The following is a 17247-nucleotide window of genomic DNA, read 5'->3' as shown; positions in this document are numbered from 1 at the left end:
CATGTACCCAGTTCACGTTGGATAAAGGTGTATGCTAAAACGACATTATTATAGTCTACTTTGACTCCAACTACCTGCACAGTGTAGTTACCATTCCATTAGATGGAGCCAAATCTAGTTGAAGTTATTACTTTAATGACAGGGACATGGGATTAGTGCACACTGAAAATAGTTATCTTCAAAGCAAGTTTATCTGGTTACACTTGAACCTGTTATAGTGGACAAGCTAACAAATATAATTTTTTATATAAGGCGCATGCATTATGTCTATGACTTCAGTTAGGCTAGATTTACTAAATAAACTGGTTTTATTCAAACTTTTATTCAATGCCTTTGCTTCTGGGTATGCGCGGCTTATGGAAGAAATGACACACACACCTCGTCCAATTCCCCCTCGTGCCCATAGGGTGAACTGCCGATAAACTGCCAGCCTGTATGCTCTGCAAACAAAATCATAAGAAAAGTTAGGTTGATACCGAAACTAAATCAATGTATTATAATGAGCAGAATAAGCTTTCATGAATCATGATGCTGTCTGATTCGAACTCCGGTCGTCTAATCTAAAAGGTAAATGTGTTACCATCGCGCTGGTGATAAATATCGTTATAGGATACCGATTGTATATATTGAGCACCTATCCACTACTGATATTAACCTTAATTTATAATCAAGCAACATTTCACCAATTATTTAACTGGCATATCGGCTGCTGACAGGTTGAGTAACCTCTGCCACGAAGTCCTTCATAAGGATTAGTGACACGTCTAATAAATACATCGCCATCCAGAAAGACTGAAAGGAACCTCAGACTGGATGTAGTACAGCTACCCTCCGCTGGGACTTTGTGCTGTATCGCCACCTTCTCTCTACAACACACACACTCCTACTCTAGCCATTATCTGGCAGCATCCCCACCAACACCTGTTTGTGTTTGGCTATGCAGAACCACTAGCTGAGGTGTTTCAGGCGGCATATGCGTTGTTACTACTACGAGAACTAACTATTTGATCTGGGGCAACGACCGGGGGTAGAAGATGTTAAGGAGCCTTTTAGTCATACACATGGCGCTCCGCTACCGCTTGCCGTGTGGTAGCAGAGAAAACAGTCTATAACTTGAGTGACTGGAATCTGACAATTTTATGGGCTTTCCTCTGACACCGCCTATCATATAGGTCCTGATGGCAGGCAGCTTGGCCCAAGTGAAATACTGGGCCGTACACACTACCCTCTGTAGCGCCTTACAGTCAGATGCCGACCAGTTGCCATACCAGGCGGTGATGCAACCGGTCAGTCAGGATGCTCTCGATGGTGCAGCTATAGAACTTCTTGAGGATCTGGGGACTCATGCCAAATCTTTTCAGTCTCCTGGGGGAGGAAAGGTGTTGTCTTGCCCTCTTCACAACTGTCTTGGTTTGCTTGGACCATGATAGTTCGTTGGTGATGTGGACACCAAGGAACTTGAAGCTCTCAACATGCTCCACTACAGCCCTGTCGATGTTAATAGGGGCCTGTTCGGCCCGCCTTCTCCTGTAGTCCACGATCAGCTCCTTTGTCTTGCTCACATTCAGGGAGAGGTTGTTGTTCTGGCACCACACGGCCAGTTCTCTGACCTCCTCGCTAAAGGCGGTCTCATCGTTGTCGGTGATCAGGCCTATCACTGTTGTGTCGTCAGCAAACTTAATGGTGTTGGAGTCGTGTTTGGCCACGCAGTCGTGGGTGAACAAGGAGTACAGTAGGGGACTAAGTACACACCCATGATGGGCCCCAGTGTTGAGGATCAGCGTGGCAGACGTGTGGTTGCCTACCCTTAGGTCCTGGGGGTGGCCCGTCAGGAAGTCCAGGACCCAGTTGCAGAGGGAGGTGTTTAGTCCCAGGGTCCTTAGCTTAGTGACGAGCATCGAGAGTACGATGGTGTTGAACGCTGAGCTGTAGTCAATGAACAGCATTCTTACATAGGTGTTCCTTTTGTCCAGGTGGGAAAGGGCAGTGTGGAGTGCGATTGAGTCATCTGTGGATCTGTTGGGGCGGTATGCGAATTGGAGTATGTCTAGGGTATCCGGGAGAATTGTTGATGTGAGCCATGACAAGCCTTACGAAGCACTTCATGGCTACCAACGTGAGTGCTACGGGCGGTAATCATTTAGGCAGGTTACCGTCACTTCCACAGGAACTATGGTGGTCTGCTTGGAACATGTAGGTATTACAGACTCAGACAGGGAGAGGTTGAAAATGTCAGTGAAGACTTGCCAGTTGGTCCGCACATGCTATGAGTACACATCCTGGTAATCCATCTGGCCCCACGGCTTTGTGAATGTTGACCTGTTTAAAAAGGTCTTAACGCTCTCGGTAACCGCTGTGAGTATCACACCGTCATCCAGAACAGCTGGTGCTCTCGTGCATGCTGTGAGTGCAGTGTTTATTTTATTGAAGCGAGCATAAAAGGCATTTGGCTCGTCTGGTAGGCTCACATCAATGGGCAGCTCGCGTCTGGGTTTCCCTTTGTAGTCTGTAATAGTTCAAGCCCTGCCACATCGGACGAGCGTCAAAGCCGGTGTAGTAGGATTTAATCTTATTCCTGTATTGACGCTTTGCTTGTTTGATGGTTCATCTGAAGGCATAGCGGGATTTCTTATAAGGGTCCAGATTAGTGTCCGGCTCCTTGAAAGCGGCAGCTCTAGCATTTAGATCTTGCCTGTAATCCATGGCTTCTGGTTGGCATATGTCGGAAGTTTACATACAACTAAGCCAAATACATTTAAACTCAGTTTCACAAATACCTACATTTAATCCGAGTAAAAATTCCCCATCTTAAGTCAGTTAGGATCACGACTTTATTTTAAGAATGTGAAATGTCAGAATAATAGTAGCGAGAATTATTTCTTTCAGCTTTTATTTCTTTCATCACATTCCCAGTGGGTCAGAAGTTTACATTACACTCAATTAGTATTTGGTAGCATTGCCTTTAAATTGTTTCACTTGGGTCAAACGTTTTGGGTAGCCGTCCACAAGCTTCCCACAATAAGTTGGGTGAATTTTGGCCCATTACTCCTGACAGAGCTGGTGTAACTGAGTCAGGTTTGTAGGCCTCCTTGCTCACACACGCTTTTTCAGTTCTGCCCACAAATTTTCAATGGGATTGAGGTCAGGGCTTTGTGATGGCCACTCCAATACCTTGACATTGTTGTCCTTAAGCCATTTTGCCACAACTTTTGAAGTATGCTTGGGGTTCATTTGGAAGACCCATTTGCGACCAAGCTTAAACTTCCTGACTGATGTCTTGAGATGTTGCTTCAATAGATCCACATCATTTTCCTACCTCATGATGCCATCTATTTTGTGAAGTGCACCAGTCCCTCCTGCAGCAAAGCACCCTGACAACATAATGCTGCCACCCCCGTGCTTCACGGTTGGGATGGTGTTCTTCGGCTTGCAAGCTTCCCCCTTTTTCCTCCAAACATAAATTGTCATTATGGTGAAAAAGTTATATTTCTGTGTTTCATCAGAACAGAGGACATTTCTCCAAAAAGTACGATCTTTGTCCCCATGTGCAGTTGCAAACCGTAGTCTGGCTTTTTTATGCAGGGTTTTGAGCAGTGGCTTCTTCCTTGCTGAGAGGCCTTTCAGGTTATGTCGATATAGGACTCGTTTTACTGTGGCTATAGATACTTTTGTACCCGTTTCCTCCAGCATCTTCACACGGTCCTTTGCTGCTGTTCTGGGATTGATTTGCACTTTTCGCACGTTCATCTCTAGGAGACAGAACGCATCTCCTTCCTGAGCAGTATGACGGCTGTGTGGTCCCATGGTGTTTATACTTGCATACTATTGTTTGTACAGATTAACGTGGTAACTTCAGGCATTTGGAAAATGCTCCCAAGGATAAACCAGACTTGTGGAGGTCCACAATTTATTTTCTGAGGTCTTGGTTGCTTTATTTTGATTTTCGCATGATGTCAAGCAAAGAGGCACTGAGTTTGAAGGTAGGCCTTGAAATACATCCACAGGTACACCTCCAATTGACTCAAATGATGTCAATTAGCCTATCAGAAGCTTCAAAAGCCATGACATCATTCTCTGGATTTTCCAAGCTGTTTAAAAGGCACAGCCAACTTAGTGTATATTGAACTTCTGACCCACGAATTGAGACAGTGAATAATAAATCAAATAATCTGTCTAAACAATTGTTGGAAAAATTACTTGTGTCATGCACAAAGGAGATGTCTTGCGACTTGCCAAAAATAGTTTTTTTAACAAGAAATTTGTGGAGTGGTTGAAAAACGAGTTTAAATGACTCCAACCTAAGTGTATGTAAACTTCCGACTTCAACTGTAAGTAATCAACCCGAGTCAACATCTCAAATCACCTTTGTCAGCGATATATGGCAAAGTGCTCCATCATGCTGAAAAAGGCATTGTTCGTCACCAAACTGTTCCTCGATGGTTGGGAGAAGCTGCTCTCGAAGGATGTGTTGGTACCATTCTTTATTCATGGCTGTGTTCCTAGGAAAAATTGTGAGTGAGCCCACTCCCTTGGCTGAGAAGCAACCCCCACACATGAATGGTCTCATGATGCTTTACTGTTGGCATGACACAGGACTGATGGTAGCGCTCACCTAATCTTCTCCGGACAAGCTTTTTTCCGGATGCCCCAAACAATAGGAAAGGGGATTCAGAGAAAATGACTTTACCCCAGTCCTCAGCAGTCCAATCCCTGTACCTTTTGCATAATATCAGTCTGTCCCTGATGTTTTTCCTGGAGAGACGTGGCTTCTTTGCTGCTTTTTTTGACACCAGGCCATCCTCCAAAAGTCTTCACCTCACTGTGCGTGCAGATGCACTCACACCTGCCTGCTGCCATTCCTGAGCAAGCTCTGTACTGGTGGTGCCCCGATCCCGCAGCTGAATCAACTTTAGGAGACGGTCCTGGCGCTTGCTGGACTTTCTTGGGCGCCCTGAAGCCTTCTTCACCGCAATTGAACCGCTCTCCTTGAAGATCCGGTAAATGGTTGATTTAGGTGCAATCTTACTGGCAGCAATATCCTTGCCTGTGAAGCCCTTTTTGTGCAAAGCCATGATGATGGAACGTGCAGGTAACCATTGTTGACAGGAAGAACAAGGAATACAAGCACCACCCTCCTTTTGAAGCTTCCAGTCTGTTATTCGAACTCAATCAGCATAACAGAGTGATCTCCAGCCTTGTCCTCGTCAACAATCACACCTGTGTTAACGAGAGAATCACTGACATGATGTCAGCTTGTCCTTTTGTGGCAGGGCTGAAATGCAGTGAAATGTTTTGGGGGGGGATTCAGTTCATTTGCATGGCAAAGAGGGACTTTGCAATTCATCTGATATGCAAATTGTCATCATACAAACTGAGGCAGCAGACTTTGTGAAAATTAATATTTATGTCATTCTCAAAAACTTTGGCCACGACTCTAGTTGTTTTATTAAAGCCTTTTAACGGCTGCTTGTTTTCACTGGTTGTAGTTGGGTGATGAATTTTTAAATAATGTTTATTTGGTGTAGACTGAAGTGTTGCATGTCCCGTGGCAGGATGAGACCCCTGAGAGACATGGTGGATCAGAGAGAACCCTCTTCCCCAGATTAAAATGTAGAGCTTTTTAAATCGAGACAAGGTCACACAAAAGCATTTTTTTCTAAAGACAGGACAGTGGGATGGGGTTACTATGGGTTTTAAAGTATTACAAGCGTCAAGAGAGAGGATCTGAAATATAGACTTTTAAAAAGAGAAGATATCATAGTCTATTCTGTCTAGAGTAGTAAGTCTCCAGGTTATGTTTTAATATCAACAAAAAAAAAATGTAAGTATCCAGCTAATGTTTGTGCTGCAGTTAAATACTGCATAGAGACATGTGTACAACTTTTCAAACCAAGGCCATAACAGAGTTTACCTGTTTAATAAAGCAGATCAATTAGTAACCAGATATAGGTATCATGGCTAAAGCCAAAAGGCAATTGTGTTTGAAGTTACTGCAGTCGATAAAACAACGAACGCATAAGTTTCCTACTGACCACTTGTATAGATGGAACATTATGTCAGTAAGGACTACAGCACAATGTTGCGTGACTTCTTGTGTCAGACGTCTTTATACAGTATGAGATGTTTAATAGACGGAGCACTTACTTGTAGAGTAGTGTCAAAAACCACGAGCTTGGAGCTGGTAGGAACAATGTCGTAGCACTTGTGTGACTTCATAAAGCGCATGTAGATATCCCTTTCGGATTCTTCAACAGCTGAAAGTAAAGCATATATTATACTTTCTTACTGGAAAATATTCAAAAAGTATCCAAAACAGGAAAAAAGTTATACGACAATGTGCTTTGACCAGTAATGAGAAAATAAAAAGGGGTTCACTGAGTCATGGTTTGCCCTATGCACATCTGTGGCATAATCTCTTTGGGGGGGGGGGGGGGGGGGGGGAAATATATATATATATAAAAGCAACATGTAAAGTGTTGGTCCCATGTTTCATGAGCTAAAATAAGACCCCAGAAGTGTCTCGTAAGCTTTCTGTGCGTATTTCTCTAAAAATATTGTGCACAAAATGTGTTTACATACCTGTTAGTGAGCATTTCTCCTTTGCCAAGATAATCAATCCACCTGACAGGTGTGGCATACCAAGAAGCTGATTAAACAGCATCATTACACAGGTGCGCCTTGTGCCGGGGACAATAAAAGGCCACTAAAATGTGCAGCTGTGTCACACAACGCCACAGATGTCTCAAGTTGAGGGAGCGTGCAATTGGCATGCTGAATGCAGGAATGGCCACCAAGGTTGCTGTCCACCCGGCCTCAACCGCAGACCACATGTAACCACACCAGCCCAGGACCTCCACATTCGGCTTCTTCACCTGCAGGATCGTCTGAAACCAGCCAGCCGGACAGATGAAACAGAAGTATTTCTGTCTGTAATAAAGCTCTTTTGTGGGAAAAAAACACATTCTGATTGGCTGGGCCTTGCTCCCCAGTGGGTGTGCCAGCCCTCCCAGGCACACCCATGGCTGCGCCCTTGCACAGTCATGTGAAATCCATAGATTAGGGCCAACTGAATTTATTTCAATTGACCGATTTTCTTATATGAACTGTAACTCACTAAAATCATTGAAATTGTTGCATTTATATATTTTTTTTCAGTATACAATGGGGAAGTAGTTCCAGGCATTTTCATACAAAATCTCCACATCGTTGTGTGTGATATCCTTAGTGTCTGATATCACCTCTCTGCTCAAAGGACTTGAATTTAAAAAGGTATATTCAATGAACTAAGAAAGCTGGTGGCTCAAATGCTGACTATTCAAACTCATAATCTCTCTGCTAATTCTCACCGTACAAATACGGATACACTAAAACAGCCTTTTGTTAAGCCCTCAAAACAGAGCAGTCATTTCTTCTGTGGTTGGAAGGAGCAGCCATGCTCCCCACACCAAAATATCTCCGTAAGGAGTCTAGATTATTTGGCCTACATCGTCTGGATGTTGCCAGACATTCTGGCTGTGATTTGTACTGACGCTGCCATCTTACTACTGCGCTGTCTGTACACCTGCTGCAACTCCCGGTCTGTGTATCAGGTAAATGCATACAAATGACAGCTCCACTCCCATGGCTTTAGCCCCATCAGTTCCGATGACTGAGGGCTGTGTCGACACCTTACCCAATAGTCAAAGCCCAGGTATATACAGTTGAAGTCAGAAGTTTACATACACCTTAGCCAAATACATTTAAACTCAGGTTTCACAATTCCTGACATTTAAAATTCCTGACTCGTAAAAATTCCCTGTCTTAGGTCAGTTAGGGTCACCAGTTTATTTTAAGAATGTGAAATGTCAGAATAATAGTAGAGAGAATGATTTCAGCTTTTATTTATTTCATCACATTCCCAGTGGGTCAGAAGTTTACATACACTCAATTAGTATTTGGTAGCATTGCCTTTAAATTGTTTAATTTGGGTCAAACATTTCAGGTAGCCTTCCACAAGCTTCCCACAATAAGTCGGGTGAATTTGGGCCCATTCCTCCTGACAGAGCTGGTGTAACACTCAGGTTTATAGGCCTCCTTGCTCGCACACGCTTTGTCAGTTCTGCCTACAGATTTTCTGTAGGATTGAGGACAGGGCTTTGTGATGGCCACTCCAATACCTTGACTTTGTTGTCCTTAAGCCATTTTGACAACTTCAGAAGTATGCTTGTGGTCATTGTCCATTTGGAAGACCCATTTGTGACCAAGCTTAAACTTCCTGAATGATGTCTTGAGATTTTACTTCAATATATTGACAATTTCTCCCTCATGATGCCATCTATTTTGTGAAGTGCACCAGTCCCTCCTGCAGCAAAGCACCCCCACAACATGATGCTGCCACCCCCGTGCTTCACGGTTGGGGATGGTGTTCTTTGGCTTGCAGGCCTCCCCCTTTTTCCTCCAAACATAACGATGGTCATTATGGCCAAAGAGTTCTATTTTTGTTTCATCAGACCAGAGGACATTTCTCCAAAAAGTACAATCTTTGTCCCCATGTGCAGTTGCAAACCGTAGTCTGGCTTTTTATGTAGGTTTTGGAGCAGTGGATTCTTCCTTGCTGAGCGGCCTTTCAGGTTATGTCGATATAGGACTCATTTTACTGTGGCTATAGATACTTTTGTACCCATTTCCTCCAGCATCTTTACAAGGTGCTTTGCACTTTTCGCACCAAATTACGTTCATCTCTAGGCATCTCCTTCCTGAGCGGTATGACGGCTGCGTGGTCCAATGGTGTTTATACTTGCGTACTATTTTTTGTACAGATGAATGTGATACCTTCAGGCGTTTGGAAATTGCTCCCAAGGATGAACCAGACTTGTGAAGGTCAACAATTTTTACTTCTGAGGTCTTGCTGATTTTTTTTTCTCATTTTCCCATGATGTCAAGCAGAGGCACTGAGTTTGAAGGTAGGCTTTGAAATATAAATGGCTGTGGCTGCTGCCCAAAGCCATTTTCTCACAATCACACACCAAATAAGCAGCCCAAACAATCTCCCAGTAAAACTGCTCTGAGCATTTAGATTTACCACCGAGCACAGGAATGACACTCTAGCCATCAGTCATTTTGAAGAGCCTCATTGATTAATATTTGACCAACTTGGAAAGAAGGTAGTAGTAGTCTGCCTATTATCCCACATATCCAATCATCATCCGGTAGGCTAATATTTGTGGCTTAATTTATAAAACATGGGGAGGAAAAACACATACGTTACAAATAGATGTAGAGAGATGTCTGATGTTGATCCATTTATGTAGTCAGATATCAAGGCTATTTCCATTAGAATGGTCTGTTAAGAACTTGGCACTCACTATAGGCAGCATGCATGTTTATTTTGCAACAGTCACTGTAAAAGATTAAAACACTCTGGCCACACATCTACATGATAAACTTGAGAACAATGACAAAGTTGATCAATCTCTTTTTGACGTACGTATTATTTTCAGAAATGTATATTTAGTGTGAAATGTAGTTCTACCCATCCTAAGGCAATTAACCACTAAACAGCACCTCTATGAATGGGCCCAGCAAGCAGAACTTTCATCCAATAAATTCCTATATCGCAACCTGTCAACTAAACCCCCCTCCCCCCACACACCATGCTCTGTGAAGCAAGCGGCATGTTTACTGACTGCGCTGCGTGTACAATGTATGCTGTGCAATGTGACGCAACAGAGTGAGAGCTGCTAGCAGAGGAGAAACCCTCAGCGCTGATGTATCTGGATCACTTAGAACGCTACACAGGGCACCCTGTATGAAGACAACAACGTCAATGAACATGATCCTGCATAATGTAACCCAGGCTATTCTAAGCACTCCTCCAGAGTCCATGAAGGCAAGTCGTGAAAAATCCATGGATTGTTCTTAGTTCAGAACAGTTGCAGGTAGATACGTGAAGTATAGAATGGGCATGACTCGCCATCCAGTGGACTAATGAGGTAACACTATGCATGCTGCAGCACTGTATTTGAGATAGCTGCCAAGCTGGAACATCACATTGTGGCTGGAGGCAGCCAACAGATTAGCAGGGATGACGGCGAACTAGGCCCCACCCACCCACCACGGACGGAATCCCCTTCATGATCACAATGACGTCCCTGCCCATCCAGTAAAGCTTCTATACATGGATATAACGATGGGCTACATAGCTGGTATAGAGCTCGGTTCCACCTTTGATATATTCACAATGCAGCACATGTAGCCTATGCATGCACAAAAAAAAGGGTTAACATTATATGGTTTTAATATTAGGCTACACCACTAGAATAAAATAATATGATCCATGGGCTATCGGAAAATTAATTGACCACTAAATGCGTAGATGACATGACTTAAAGGCATCATGTAGGCATACTTTTAAAGAGATTGGGAGATTCAATCATCAAATGGGCTAAACTTGACTTGGTAAACTCTAGTTTAGGGCTAATTACATAAAAATAATAAAATCTACACTTATCAAAAACATAAAAATGCAAAAACAGACAACAATATGAAAGATTTTACTGAGTCACAAGGAGGAAATCAGTCAATTGAAATAAGGCCCTAATCTATGGATTGCACATTATTGAATTCAGATGCACATCTGTTGGTCACAGATGCCTGTGGAATGTTGTCTCACTCCTTTTCAATGGCTGTGCGAAGTTGCTGGATATTGGCGGGAACTGAAACACGCTGTCGAACACTTCGATCCAGAGCATCCCAAACATGCTCAATGGGTGACATGTCTGGTGAGTATGCAGGCTATGGAAACAAATGGTACATTTTCAGCTTCCAGGAATTGTCTACAGAACCTTGCGACATGGGGCCGTGCATTATTATGCTGAACCATGAGGTGATGGTGGCGGATGAATGGCAAACGATAATGGGTGTCAGGATCTCTGTGCATTCAAATTGCCATTGATAAAAGGCAACTGCATTCCTTGTCCGTATCTTATGCCTGCCCATACCATAACCCCACTGCTCGCACACACACAACGCCATACGTGGTCTGCAGTTATTAGGCCGGTTGGACATACTGCCAAATTCTCTAAAACAACATTTGGAGGCACCTTATGGTGAAGAAATTAACATTAAATTGTTTGGCAAGAGCTCTGGTGGACATTCCTGCAGTCAACATGCCAATTGCACGCTCCCTCAAAACTTGAGACATCTGTGGCATTGTGTTGTTTGACAAAACTGTACATTTTAGTGGCCTTTTATTGTCAAATTTGTAAACAATGAGAGAAATATACTTTTTGCGCGTATGGAAAATGTATAGGATAGTTTATTTCAGCTCATGAAACATGGGAGTAACACTTTACATGTTGAGTTAATATTTTTGTTCAGTATATCATACATCATTCTGATAAATATTTGGCCGATGCATTACCTTGTCAGCTGGCAAAAGGTTATGCATGGATTAGCACGTCTACTAGTAAAAAAAAAAAAAACATTTCCAAAGAGGCTTACCTTCATCTTCTAGGTCAAGTTTCTTCAGCATGGCTTCAACTAAACTGTCGACCTGTAGACAAGAAGTAAAGGATAGTCAATTAGCTACTCCTACAACGTAGCCTTCCCACGTTGCAACTAGACTTCCCAACTGCTACTGATTTGACAGTCGCCGGGTGTGAGAAACTCCCCTCTTGTGCAGTGGGGTGCCAACACGAAAACGAGACACACAGTCCAAACGTTTATCGTACAACAGGCTCCGGTGATTTTCCTAAAGCGTGTATTTTCTTTCTTGCTCGGTGTTGGTAAAAATATTAGCGTAGCCGTATTTTACTAGACTAGAGCGCATTCTCAGGTAGCCTACATCCAGTACTTTAGTCCTGAGCCCGAGACGTAAAATATGAGAGGGAAATACCAATCCCCTATTCAGGTAAAAGTGGAACATTCCAATTTGCTGCAATTGCAGTGAACGACACGTTTGTTCCGGTTTGCTCTCACGCTTTTACACAGTGTGCTCGCCTGCGACATTTTAGAGAACTTTAAGTTAATGGATGGACTAAATGAGCTCCACATTTGTGTTTGGGGGATGAAAGATGTTGTAAAGCTCTGTAAGCCGCGTCACGCCGGTACTCCAAAAAGCCTCTGAGTGTATCCATCGAATCCAAACTGCCTAATTGGAGAGACAAGCTACACTGTACGCACACACTACAAAATAATGATAAATATGTTTCCGGGGGTTATCAGTTTAACAATGATATACTCTAATTAGGACACTCAATTGTACTAGTTTACATGGCATGCCCATATGACCCCTGAAATACCACCATAGTGCTTTGTAATGTGTAGCCTAGCTTTTAAAAAAAAGGTTTTAAAAAGTTGGAAAACTGTGGATACTAAATGGATGAATTTGCAGTGTTGAGTACTGCCAACCAGGGCTAGATAACCATCAGTTACTATACAGACATTGAGAACTCTTTGTATATGCTAAAAACTATAGCTTTGCTGTTTGCATACCTCCATGTGTTCTTACATCTATATGTGATCAAATGCAGAAGTTGGAAGAGCCACACCTCTTAAATGTCTTGTATGATTTACACAGAGGGCAAGGTAGGGATGTGTGTCTGCAAGTGAACATGCCTGGCTGAACTCATACATGCAGTGGATCCTTTCAGGTGTGGCTCTGTGAAACCCCTGTAAAAACAACACAGGACTACACATAATTATTGCTCTCACCTGAAGCATACCCAAAAGAGGGCATTGTGGGAAGTACAACCTTATGACTTCACAGGTGTTAAATGGGTCAAGTTCATTATCTCCAAATGGGAACAAACTTTTTCAAACACAATCTGAGCTCATTGCACACTGTTCATGTTAGAGGGACAAAAAATGCTTCAAAATGTTAGAGTGCTCCAAAACGATTTATCCAATGAACATGAACAGCCCTTGGTCTGCAGCTATCATAGGAAGCTGAAAAGCGCTAGGGGAGAGTGGATGTATGACTGAACAATTATACATTAGATGGCCTGTCAATTCTGATTAGTCTGGTGGGTTTTGGCAGAGGTGCAGTAGGTGGCATGCAGGAATGTGCAGAACATCTGGGTTGGAGGAGAGGGGGGGGGGTTAGGCCATCATAACCAAATTCCTCTGGGATGACTCATTGGGCGTGACCAGACAAACAGAAACTCTGGTGAGCAAAACAAACTGCCCCAACTTCACCAGAACTCATTGGAGAACAAACCATGAGAACTGTTTTAGAGAAAATCAAATGACCTAAAACATTTAACACCGTAAGAAGTCAAACTTTGATGTGAATATTTAGTAAGAGCTGGGTTTAATTCACTGTAACCGCTTTAGACATAACCAAACATTTCAATTAAAACAAATGATGCCTCTTGTAGTTATTTTTGAACAGCGCAGAGTAAAGGTGTGGATGTGGACCACGAGTCATTTACTTGTACTCATCTCCAGTGTTTCACCCAAATCAAACGACATGTGGAAATGATTGAAAACATTTCACATTGTTTACATTTTTCACGTTCTTGTTTCATTTCAAGGCAAAGCTGAACGGAGTGTCTTTCCGTTTACAAATTAATCTACCAAGGAGGCAATGTTAATGCAGTGATTCATTAAACTGTATGCAGATGACAACACATTCTTCAGACTCACACTTCACGATGTAGAATGTGCCATGATCAATCAAAACTTTGGTGCTGGACCTGTCGGTGTAATATTAAAACAGTGAAGTGTGGAATGCGGAAAGTTATCTGTAGGAGAGAGAAAGATAGAGATGAGACTTTTGAGATATCTCTAGAAGGTGTTGAGCATTGTGGTTGTCATCTAGTCTCTCTAGCCTGGTCCCAGATCTGTTTGAGCCATCTTGCCAACAGCCATTGCCATTGCCACAGCAAACAGCATGACAATGACCATAGAAGTTTGCAAGACAGTACAAACAGATCTGGGAGCAGGCTAGTGTCTCTCCACTGGCTATGTAAAACCAGTGAATAACTTGGCAGAGACAGAGAGACACCAAACCCTTGTGAGGATTTCTGTTAGGCAATTTCACGGGGACAAAACAATTTAATTCAAGTTAAATAACCAATTAAAACTGCTGGAGCATGAACAAAATGCTCTTTGTACCTTACTGAGCCTCAGCTTTCTATGGAGTCATGCCCGCACACAACTCCAGTGCTTAGCCTAACTGTACAAAGCACAAACGACTTCACTACACAGTCCAGAATAAACATTTCTGAAGTCATATTGTACAGCTGTAGCAAGTTTTAACCCTATATAGACACCATCATACAACAAGCACTCTGCACTCAGAAACCAAATGTCTGTCTGTCGGTCTGTCGGTCTGTCGGTCGGTCGGTCGGTCGGTCGGTCGGTCGGTCGGTCGGTCGGTCGGTCGGTCGGTCGGTCGGTCGGTGGGTGGGTGGGTGGGTGGGTGGGTGGGTGGGTGGGTGTGTGTGTGTGTGTGTGTGTGTGTGTGCGTGTGCGCACGTGTGTGTGAGTTGGGGGAAACTGAGATGATAAACTTGTCGTGAAACTGAGACCACAGCCTTCAGCCTCTGAGGAGGGATGTTGGCTTGCCATTAACATCTGCTGAGTAACGCCATTAAACCCTGCAGAGATGGCCTATGCGGGAGACGACAAGTCAATTTTGCCCTTGACTTTCTGACTTTCTCAAGGGACCAAACGTGAAAACAGCACAGATGAAAGAGAGAGAGGGGTGAGTGAGTGAATAAATAAATAAGAGAGAGAGAGAGAGGAAGACAGCAGCACAAATCAGATCAGGACTATTGAGCAGAGTTTAACCCCCTCAAACTCAACTCTGGACCTCTAAGCCAGTTCCACTGCATTTTTCATTGTTCCCCTCTAATCAGGGACTGAGTTAGACCAGGGACACCAGGTGTGTCCAGTTAATTATCAGGTAGAACAGAAAACCAGCAGGCTCCGGACCTCGTAGGGTAAGAGTTGAGTACCCCTGGTTTAACCTGTCTTAACCTAGCTATGGACTAGACTGTATGTATTGGATACCCTCTGCTTTCAGTTCCTTAGGGGGTTTGCCCAAACCACTCTGAATAGAATTCAGCATCTTCCTGCCACTATAGAAGCTAACAGGTTTCCATTGACAGTGGTTCAAATTGCAAGGCAACTCTAGGTTGAACGTATTTGACCTCCATATTTGACGCAGGTCTTGCCACTATACTGCATTCACAGATGGGATGCACAATAAAGCGGCAGCTAGTCTTCCTGTCTGAAACATAACAAAAAATACATTACTTACAAAAATACTTTACAATTTACAATTAAAAACATTATTTTCTACATTCTAGAATAATAGTGAAGACATCAAAACTATGAAATATGGAGTCATGTAGTAACCAAAAAAGTGATGAATCAAAATATATTTTAGATTTCAGATTCTTCAAAGTTGTTCACAGCTTTGCACACTCTTGGCATTCTCTCAACCAGCTTCACTTGGAATGCTTTTCCAAAAGTCTTGGAGGAGTTCCCACATATGCTGAGCACTTGTTGGCTGCTTTTCTTTCACTCTGCGGTCCAACTCATCCCAAACCATCTCAATTGGGTTGAGGTCAGGTGATTGTGGAGGCCAGGTTGTCTGATGCAGCACTCAATAACTCTTCTTCTTGGTCAAATAACCCTTACACAGCCTGGAGGTGTGTTGGGTCATTGTCCTGTTGAAAAACAAATTACAGTCCCACTAAGCGCAAACCAGATGGGATGGCGTATTACTGCAGAATACTGTGGTAGTCATGCTGGTTTAAGTCTGCCTTGAATTCTAAATAAATCACTGACAGTGTCACCAGCACCACCACCACACCATCACACCTCCTCCTCCATGCTTCACGGTGGGAGCCACACATGCGGAGATCATCCGTCCACCTACTCTGTGTCTCACAAAGGCAAGGTGGTTGGAACCAAAAATCTCCAATTTGGTCTCATCAGACCAAAGGACAGATTTCCACTGGTCTAATGTCCATTGCTCGTGTTTCTTGGCCCAATCAAGTCTCTTCTTATTATTGTTGTCCTTTAGTAGTGGTTTCTTTGCAGCAATTCGACCATGGAGGCCTGATTCAGGTAGTCTCCTCTGAACAGTTCATGTTGAGATGTGTCTGTTACTTGAACTCTGTGAAGCATTTATTTGTGCTGCAATTTCTGAGTCTGGTAACTGAGGATAATGAACTTATCCTCTGCAGTAGAGGTAACTCTGGGTCTTCCTTTCCTGTGGCGGTCCTCATGAGAGCCAATTTCATCATAGCGCTTGATGGTTTTTGCGACTGCACTTGAAGAAACCGTCTTAGTTCTTGAAATTTTCCGGACTGACTGACCTTTATATCTTAAAGTAATGATGGACTGTCGTTTCTCTTTGCTTATTTGAGCTGTCCTTGCCATAATATGGACTTGGTCATTTACCAAATAGGGCTATCTTCTGTATACCACCGCTACCTTGTCACAACACAACTGATTGTCTCAAACACATTAAGAGGGAAAGAAATTCCACAAATTAACTTAATGCACACCTGTTATGTGAAATGCATTCCAGGTGAGAGAATGCCAAGAGTGTGCAAAGCTGTCAAGGCAAAGGGTGACTACTTTGAAGAATCTCAAATATATTTTGATTTGTTTACATGATTCCATATGTGTTATTTCATAATTTTGAAATCTTCACTATTCTACAATATAGAAAATAGTAAAAATAAAGAAAAACTCTGGAATGTGTAGGTGTGGTACAATATATACAAAATAAAATTTACACACAAAAAATAATGACAAAATAATTGTGTGTGTGTGTGTGTGTGTGTGTTTGTGCTCTATCAGTTACAAATACAGTGCATTTTCAGACACCTTGACTTTTTCCACATTTTGTTACGTTACTCATTTCAATATTGATTAAATTGTTTATTTTTTCACATCTACACAAAATACCATAATGACAGAGTAAAAGCAGGTTTTTAGAAATTTTTGCAAATGTACTAAAAATTTAAAAAAAATATGTTTAAATCACATAAGTATTGAGACCCTTTACTCAGTACTTTGTTGAAGCACCTTTGGCAGTGATTACAGCCTTGATTCTTCTTGGGTATGAAGCTACAAGCTTGGCACACCTATATTTGGGTATTTTCTCCCATTCTTCTCTGCAGATCCTCTCAAGCTTTTTCAGGTTGAATGGGGAGCGTCGCTGCACAGCTATTTTCAGGTCTCTCCAGAGATGTTCGATCAGGTTTAAGTCCGGGCTCTGGCTGGACCACTCAAGGACATTCA

At 42.8% G+C, this 17247-nt stretch overlaps 1 protein-coding gene across 4 annotated transcripts in view; it reads right to left on the bottom strand.

The window, feature by feature from the left end:
• The window catches only part of LOC120027752 (5'-AMP-activated protein kinase subunit gamma-1-like), a 79033-nt gene that overhangs the window by 32444 nt on the left and 29342 nt on the right, over positions 1-17247 (bottom strand). For all 4 annotated transcript variants that reach the window (XR_005473340.1, XM_038972765.1, XM_038972766.1 and 1 more), the window contains exons 3-4: positions 11482-11533; positions 6145-6254 (exon numbers count right to left, since the gene is read on the bottom strand). Coding sequence is in view for 3 of the 4 variants with exons in the window: in XM_038972765.1 (XP_038828693.1) it covers positions 6145-6254; positions 11482-11533 (162 nt within the window). In the remaining variant the exon portion in view is untranslated. The remainder of the gene's footprint in view (positions 1-6144; positions 6255-11481; positions 11534-17247) is intronic.

Source organism: Salvelinus namaycush, chromosome 33 (genome assembly GCF_016432855.1).
Source record: "Salvelinus namaycush isolate Seneca chromosome 33, SaNama_1.0, whole genome shotgun sequence".
In the NCBI taxonomy this organism is placed as follows: domain Eukaryota; kingdom Metazoa; phylum Chordata; class Actinopteri; order Salmoniformes; family Salmonidae; genus Salvelinus; species Salvelinus namaycush.
Note: the sequence above shows the minus strand (reverse complement) of the source record. Positions and strands in the feature narration are given on the sequence as shown.